Source organism: Monoraphidium neglectum, assembly GCF_000611645.1.
Source record: "Monoraphidium neglectum strain SAG 48.87 unplaced genomic scaffold scaffold00772, whole genome shotgun sequence".
Taxonomy (NCBI): domain Eukaryota; kingdom Viridiplantae; phylum Chlorophyta; class Chlorophyceae; order Sphaeropleales; family Selenastraceae; genus Monoraphidium; species Monoraphidium neglectum.
The window spans coordinates 9368-17811 of NW_014012856.1; the positions used below are offsets into that span (position 1 = coordinate 9368).

At 64.0% G+C, this 8444-nt stretch overlaps 2 protein-coding genes across 2 annotated transcripts; both read left to right on the forward strand.

Annotated features, from left to right (window-relative positions):
* Positions 1-496: 496 nt before the first annotated feature.
* Positions 497-3128, forward strand: MNEG_5244 (hypothetical protein; the record flags this gene model as incomplete). The annotated part of the gene is made up of 5 exons (XM_014046278.1): positions 497-588; positions 798-1245; positions 1443-1605; positions 1788-1945; positions 2121-3128. 5 exons carry the CDS (start codon positions 497-499, stop codon positions 3126-3128), a joined length of 1869 nt encoding a protein of 622 aa, XP_013901732.1.
* Positions 3129-4885: 1757 nt separating this feature from the next.
* Positions 4886-8354, forward strand: MNEG_5245 (hypothetical protein; the record flags this gene model as incomplete). Its single annotated transcript, XM_014046279.1, has 8 exons — positions 4886-5023; positions 5804-5986; positions 6210-6274; positions 6682-6840; positions 7249-7343; positions 7596-7662; positions 7895-8012; positions 8235-8354. The coding sequence occupies 8 exons, from the start codon at positions 4886-4888 to the stop codon at positions 8352-8354; spliced, it is 945 nt and encodes a 314-aa protein (XP_013901733.1).
* Between the last annotated feature and the right edge of the window lie 90 nt (positions 8355-8444).

Here is an 8444-nt window from a genome sequence, read left to right on the forward strand (position 1 = left end):
AGGTGCCGCAGAACTCAGCCCGGCCTCACAAGCCTCGGTGCCACACCTACGCACCGCACTACGGTGCTGCAAGCAAAGCGTCAAGTGATGCTGGCCACAGTGTAGCTTGTTGAAGGGGGCAGAGGTTTACTCCTTTGCCTAACCGGAAGGGCGAGCTTACGCTGATCTCGCAGCCCGTAATTTTCTCTCTAGAGCTCAGCCACTGCTCATAACCTACGGATCGTGCAGTGCCTACACCAGCCGAGTGACGGAAGGTGAAGGCGCAAGGCCACGAGGACACCAGGACCAGAACTGAAGGACACAGCCAGCCACGTATTTCGAGTGGGATGTCACATGGTATCAGTGCAATACGTGTTACTTCGTGCATTCACTTTCCCTTTTACCGTAGCATCACTCTAGACAGCCGGTGTTGCAGGGCGCTCACTGTGCAACGACCGACCGAGAACCTTGCAGCTCTGACGGTTCTACAGGTTTGGTGAAAGGCCAACATCACAAAATGGCGGCTTCGCTTGTGGCGGTGATGGTGCTTGTGCTGGTGGCTGCCTGCCTCGCTGGCAAGCCCGACCTCCCCAACGTCGTCTGGCACGAGTGAGCAGAGGCTATCCAAACACGCATCCGTGTGCGTGAGCACGCTCGCAGCTGGGCAGACCGGGGCTGTGCGCATTGAGGCAGGCCGGCAGATCGTGCTCTTCCAGCAGCCGCCACTGGCCAGCCACGGATACTATGTCATATGCGGGCCAACACCAAGTTTTACTCTGACCGCCTGCACGGCCCCCTCACACTGTCCGTGCACGCAGGAATGCCGCCGCTGCGATCGGCACTGACATTGCCGAGGTGGCCAGGAACACCGGTGTGGACGTGCCTGAGCTGCTGCGCCTCCTGACCGACCGCGACATCGGCTATGACAAGGTCAACAAGCGCCTGCTCTACGCGTGCGAGGGCACGGCTGTGCCCGCCGGCGCCACCCCTGCTGTGGCCCCTGGCTCTGCCACTGTTGGCGCCCCCGACCCCACTGACCTGACCCTGGCGTTCAAGCTGCACAGCCGCCCCGGCGCGCCGCGCCGCCTGGTGCTGGACTTCACTGGCCACACCACCACCGGCACAGCCTGGAACAGCGTGGTTCGCCCCAGCATCGTGTCTCCGCCCTATGACCTGGACGGCGTGCCGTCTGCTTTCAGCGACACCGAGCGCCGCAACATCATCGCCATCTGGCGTGCCGTGGCAGAGGACTATGCGGCCTTTGACGTGAGAGGGCGGGCGTGCTCGCCTAGGAGGGCGTTTTGACCTTGGTCACACGTTTGGGATGCAACTGTCAAGTTGGGGCCCTACTGAGATCAGCGAGCTTCGCCGCTGCTGCTGCAGCCGCAGTCCAAGTGTTCAGCAGCAGCTCGTTGACTCTTCACGCGTTCCTCGGCAACTTCCCTGGCAACCCTGCTGCGCAGGTGGACGTCACAACTGAGGAGACAGATGCAAGCGGCGCCCAGCTCAACCTGGCCGACAACGGCGCCCGCGCCGTCATTGGAGGGTCATCCTTGGACTGGTATGGCCAGCCCGCGGGCGGCGTGGCCTACGTGAACACCTTTGGCAACACTTATTACGACCCTGGTGCGCTGTGTGGGGGCCTCCGTACGCTGCAAGCAGCCGTGGGTGTTCAGCAGGTGCAAAGGTGGAAGCATTCAGCCCGCACCACCCAACACCTCGCTCGCCGCCAGCCCACTGGCCTGCTGACAACACCCTCTCAACATGCCCTCATCCCCCCCCCCCTCCCCCAAACCATGGATTCACAGCCTTTGTGTTCCCTGCCCAGCTGGGCTCCGGCTCCCCCAAGTACGTGTGGGAGGCCACCAGCCACGAGCTGGGCCACCGCCTGGGGCTGAACCATGACGGCGACAACCTGGGCAACTCTTACTCTTCCGGCAGCGGCATATGGGCGCCAATTATGGGGGTGAGCGAGCCGGCTGGATGGAAAGGCAAGGGTGGCCTCATCGGGTTTCCGGGTGCTTACTGCTGCGGGTGCCCTGCATCATGCAGCCTGGAGCCGTAGCTCTCATCGGCCCTGCCAGACCCTCACCACCACCGCCAACCACCACCTGCAACCGCACCCCTCCCTTGCCCCTCAGGTTGGATACGACAGGCCGGTCACGCAGTTTAGCAAGGGCGAGTATGCGAACGCCAACAACAAAGAGGACGACCTCGCCATCATGACTGATCCCACGCGCACCATGACCAACGCCAAGGGCTTCCTGGCCTACCGCCCCGACGACCTCGGCAGCACCATGGCCGCCGCGGCCCCCCTGGAGGGCACCCCCACCACCTCGGACCCCACTCGCATGACCGCGGCTGCCGTTGGCAACATCGAGCGCAGCGGCGACGCAGACTGGCTCTCCTTTGCGGCAGGCGCGGGGCCTGCGACTGTCAGCATTGCGCTCACGCCGGCGTCTCCCAACGGCGATGCGCGCGCCAACGTCGACTTGCGCTTGGAGGTGTGGGCGGCCGGCGCAGCCACGCCGCTGGTCACCTTCAACACTGCTGGCGCCCTGCTGTCTGACGCCAGGACCGTCACCCTGCCGGCGCCGGGCACGTACTATGTCGCTGTCATCGGCACGGGTGACACCGACTTCACCAGCTACGCCTCTCTGGGGGAGTACAGCGTGACCCTCCAGTACTCAAACCCCTCCAGCTCGCCGCCGCCCTCGCCCTCGCCCTCGTCGTCCCCCTCGCCGTCGCCGTCGCCGTCCCCCTCGCCGTCGCCCTCGCCGCCGCCATCCAAAGAGATCCGCTTGACCCTCTCGAGCTACTCTATTGTGGTCGGCAAGAGCTCTGGCCTCGTCTCTACCACCACCTACGGGGTGAAAGTCATCCTCGTTGCCAAGGATGAATACGGCACGCCCATCACGGGCACCCCCGTCACAATGGGCGCCACATGGTCGTCTTCGGCTTACCTCGTGTCGTCTTCCAGGACGGCGACGTACACCACGTCCGCCGCGGGCACTTTCCAGGTGTTTGATTCGCCCACCACTAGCCAATCGCGCGGCAGCGCGACGCTGACGATCAACTCGGTGTCCGCCAGCCCCTTGACTTGGAACAAGGCCGCATCGACGTCTGTGATGACCTTCAATTGGCCTTAAAAACCTTGGACTGTGCAACTGCACTTTGGGAGGGGCTGCCTTGGACCTTAAAAACAGTGTGGAGTCCCCTCTTAGGATTGCCTTCCTTGCCCTCTGTCCTTGTGATTCTTGAGCTTCCGGCTGGACCACAACCCGACGCAACTCGCGCTTTTGTTTTAGGCCATGGTGACCGCTCTTGGTGTTCACAGGTTCTGCGTAGGCCTGCTGCCGCTGCCAATATGAGCTGGACATAGAAAAGGCGGCCATTCCTCTTGGTCAAACCCAGCCCCTCTCTGTCGGGCCAATCGGCCCAATGCATGCCTTACCTGAACTCCCTTGCGCCTGATGGCGCCGACGCGCTCCGTTCTCCCTTGAATTTGTTGCGGGCCGATGCCCTTGTGCCTGCCCGCGTGTATGGAATCGCCACAGCGTCCCTGTCTCGCCCGGGTCGTCACGGCCCGCCCTGGGCAAGTGGCGCGCCAGTGCACACGTGGGTATGCATGTACGCTGCTTGCGACTGCCGCAATAATACTTCTGGCCCTGATCCTTCCTGTGCGGCCATAAGATGGCACGTGTGCCAGCAAGCACATCGCGCAACCTGCGCCGCTTGCCCTGCACAGGCGCCTTGCTCAGCTGGGCTTCTTGCTGCGCGCTTTTTGACTGTGCAGACAGAGGAATTGTTCCAAAGCTTTGTCAGGTATTCCGCCTGTGCCTGCGTTGGGCTCGGATACACCGTGGCTAAATACAACTCATTTTGGCGCCCCTGGGATCAATGGGCCTGCTTGCAGTTTTGCGACACACGCTTGAATATTATCTCTCGAACCGACAACATCCAGAACTTGCACTGTGCGAGCGCCAGCGCTTCTCCACATTACTGGGCACAACACTATTGTGGCGCACCCTTCTTGAAGCAAATATGACCTTTAAGTGCAACAAACCCGCTTTCCAAGTGGGGTCACAAGCACGCGGGTCGACAAAACAGCGCTAATTCCTGCCGAGCTGCATCTGTGGTTGACCCTCGCCTGTTCACAGGGTGCTCGTCATGCGTTTGGCTTTACCCCCAGCCCGCACCTAAGGCGGGCAGGGCTTTCAAGTGAGCCAAACCCCTGTCTTCAATCCTATTATGTCAAAACGCGCGGAGTTGCTAGAACATGGTGGTCAATTCCTGTGCATTGTTGATAAGGCTGACCAGCGTGAATGGTGGGGTAACGAGTGGCCCACCATCGGACTGTCTGTCGTGACACCAAACTCGTCATCGTATCGGCCGTGTTTTTGGTGGCGCCCGCGCCAACGTGGTTGAGCACGGTTTCTGGTCAAGTTTCAACTCAGCGCCTGGCGGCACCAGTCATGACAACTATCAAGTGCACGCAGCAGCAGCAGCAGTGCGTGGTCAACAAGTCAAAACTGCACAGGGTCACGCCACCCCAACTGCGCCTTTCAGCCTTCAGATGTCATGCAAAATCTGTGAGTGTTGTCAAATCCGTCTTGAGAATTCAACACATCTGCCACACTCACTCGGCCTCGGTGACACTGGGTGCCACAGGTGCATGGCCACTGTTCGTGAAAACGCCACCAGCTCAATGGTCGTCGTGTATTGCTGAATGTGACAACTGCTTGCGAAACGCATAACTACTCAGCGATCGGGTGCGTCATCTCCAATTCGCGTGGAACAGCCAAGCGCGTAAAAAACACTACTAAGCAGCCCCCTCCCTCTCTCCTTTGACAAACAAGGATGCTAGGATTTGTCTCGCCACAGCCAGCAGCGCTCCTTCGCTCGCATGGACTACACGCCCACGGCGCTGCGCTGCCGCATTCGTGGCATGTGCAGCAGCGGCGCCGATTACCGCACAGATGTGCCTCCACTGGAGAAGACCGCACCCACAGCACAGCCGCAGCACCCGTGTCGCCGTTTGGAGGTAGCGGCGGCACCAGCGGTCGCACCAACAGCAGCGCCGCCGCCACTGACGGGGGAGCCGCAGCGGCGGGTGCAAGCCTCAGCAGCGCGGACACCCAGGAGCGCCCCTGGGCGCAGCACAAGTGGCAGTGGCGCGGCCACGCCATCAATTACGCGGTGCGCGCATCGCCACGCGTGGGGCGCCTCGGGCCGGGGACGTCGTCGGGCCTGAGGGCCTCGCAAGCAGCAGCGGGGGCTGCCCGGCCCTGCCCGTTGACCGCTGATCCAGTTGGCAGGAGCCTGCAGTGTTCGGCTCGCGGCGCCAACCCAACCAAGACTGGCTGACCGAGCCCCTTCCCAACCCCAGCGCCTGCCTCGATTCCACCTCATGCGGGACCGGGCGCCCCCACTTGCGACCGCTCGCAGACAGCGGGGTGCGGCAAGCCGGTCGTGCTCGTACATGGCTTTGGCGCAAGCCACGGGCACTATCGGAAGACCATCCCGGCGCTCGCGACTGCAGGTTACAAGGTCAGGCGAGCGCCGCGGCGGCGGCGCCCATCCCAGGCCTCTGCTGACCATGGTCGCGTCGGCCGCCGATGTTGTTCCAATTGCAGCTGTTGTTGACGAGCGTTCCCTCCTCCTCCGCCGCCTCCTGCCCGACCCCGCCGGCCCCCCCCCTCTTCCCAGCCAACCATCTGCCCTGCCTCGGCGTCCCACCACCTACCAGAGCCCCCACCCCCGTACAATCGCTGCCCCACTCCCTCAAATCATTCCCAGCCGCCTGACCTAACCACCTCATCAGGTATACGCCCCCGACCTCCTGGGCTTTGGCGCCAGCGACAAGCCCGTGCTGCCCGGCGGCTACTCGATTGAGCTCTGGGCGGAGCTTCTCGCCGACTTCACGGCCGAGTTCGTGGGCCCCGACTCGGCGCCGCAGGGCGCAGTACTGGTCGGCAACTCGATCGGTTCCCTGGTCTGCCTGACGGTGCGCATGCAGGATTTTCCCTTCTGTTTCCTGCTCAGCGGTGCGGATGGGGACCTGCGGCCTGCGTGTTTGTCGGCTGCGCGTGTTTGTTGGCACAAGCGTGGCGTGCAGCTGCATGCACCGGCGCGCGGCACGCTCGGGGGCTTCAGATCAGGCTGCCAGGTGCTGGGTCGTTGCTGACACGCGCTCTCGCCCGCGGCGCCTCGCGCCTGGCCCCGCGCAGGCCGCGGCCGCAGTGCCAGCAGGGCGCGTCGCCGGGCTCTGCTTCCTCAACTCGGCCGCGGCGATGTGAGGGCGGCGCCCCGGGGAGTGCAGAGCTGGGCGCGGGGGTCCCTGCACGGCCGACCGCCGCTGTGGCACGCGCGGGGCTGGGCATTGCGAGACGCGCTAGGCCGAGTGTTTTTGATGGCAGGCAGGGATGGGGGGCGGCGGACCTTCAGGGGTGAGGGCAGTGGCAGGTGGAGGCGTTGTGGAGAGCTGGGCGCGCGCCTCTTATCCTTCGTCTATTTTGAATTCGTCATGGCCCAGCAGCACACCCCTCATGTGAACGCGCTCACACACACACACACGCACGCGCGCACACACACACACACACCCACACACACAGACACACGCACACAATCCCTCACCTTTGCGTCTGCCTCTCCCCCTCTCTCCCGCGCCCGTGCGCCCCTCGTACGCGCCCCTCGCGTCAGGAACAACAAGGGCGTCGTGTCGGACTGGCGCATCGTCCTGGCGCTCCCCATTTTCTGGCTCATCGACCTGCTGCTCAGCATCCGCCCCGTGGCCCAGGCCCTGTTCGGCAACGTGAGGGACCGCGAGGTGCTGGCCAAGGTCCTGCAGAGCATCTACGGGTGGGCGCGCGCGCGCGCGCAGGCTGCCGAGGGAGCACGCGCAAACATGCGAGCGAGCGGGCACAACACACACACACACACACAGACACACACACACATGCACATGCACATGCACATGCACCCACGCACGCGCGCACACAACCACACGAAAGTACACACGCACATGCGCACACTCACATACACACGCGCGAGCGTGCACACGTGCATGAGTCACCCCCGCCCAGCCGCGTCACGGGCTGCCAGAAGTGGCCCCAACGCTGGCCGCTGCCACCAGCGGCGTGCCTCCCCGATCGGCGGCGTGAACACCCATACGACTCGTGCACGCATCCTCCCACCCCCGCCCCTCCCACACGCACCCCTGCCTCCCCGCTGCCTCCCCAAATTCACCCCCGACATATGTAATCCCAGCAACAAGGAGGCGGTTGATGACGACCTCGTGTCCATAATCGCCGCGCCCTCTTACGACGCGGGCGCGCTGGATGTGTTTGTTTCCGTCATCACCGGTGCGGGGCGCGGGCTTTGGGGGCTTGCCGGCGCCCTGGGGGCGGGTGGCATTTTGCGCGGCAGGCGCGGCGCGGAAAGAAGCGTGGTCATTCGCTTGTCTGGCTCCAGGGAGGCGGGCACCGGCAGCGCTCTAGCTGCACATTCGGTCAAGCACGCCAGCGCGACGCTGCCTCGCGTGGCTGGGCCCGTAGGTGAGCTGGTTGGTGGGTATCCCACACTCCCTCCCCCTTCCTGCCACAAACCTGCCGCAGGCCCTCCCGGGCCCAAGCCCTGGGACCTCCTCCCGAAGGTCACCGCACCCATCTTCATCGCCTGGGGGTGAGCCGCGGCGCTCGGCCCCTCGCCTCATCAGGCCCGCGCGCGCCTGCATATGTGCGCGAGCCTGCCCTTCCCTGCCCTGACCAGACAGGGCGGCCGCCGCACCCTTGCGCCGCAGCCCCCTGGCAGCCTGCCGGGACGGCCCAAGACTCGCAGGCGCACTCAACCGTTTTCCTCCCTCCCGCAGCCCGCGACCCTCGCCCACACAATGCATCGCGATCAACCCCATTAGGGACTCGGACCCCTTCACCCCTCTGGACGGCCCCGTGGGCCAGTTTTTCGAGGGCCTGCCCGCGTCGCGGCCCGACACCACCTTCTCACTGCTCCAGGGGGTTGGCCACTGCCCGCAGGTGCGCAGGGCTGGATAGACAGGGCGCGCTTGGCTGCAGGCACATGCGCAGCAGGCAGATTGCCTGCAGCTCAGCCTCTGCACTATGTGCCGCGTCTTGTCGGGGTCGCCGTCTATTGACGTTCTGAACCTCACCCTTGCCACATACCTGAACCGGAAGCTCGATGTGCTGTCTGAATTGATTCCAAATTTCGGTGTGTCCGCCAACCTCTAAACCCCAAAGGACGACCGGCCGGAGCTGCTGCACGAGAAGCTGCTGCCCTGGCTGACTCAGGTCTTTGGCGGGCAGCAGCAGCCGGGGGCGGGCGTGCCGGTGGCCGGGGCGAGCGTCGCAGATGGATAGGCGGATGGCTGGCGCTTGAGGCCCAGTTTGTGTGTGTGTGTGTGTGTGTGTGTGTGTGTGTGTGTGTGTGTGTGTGTGTGTGTGTGTGTG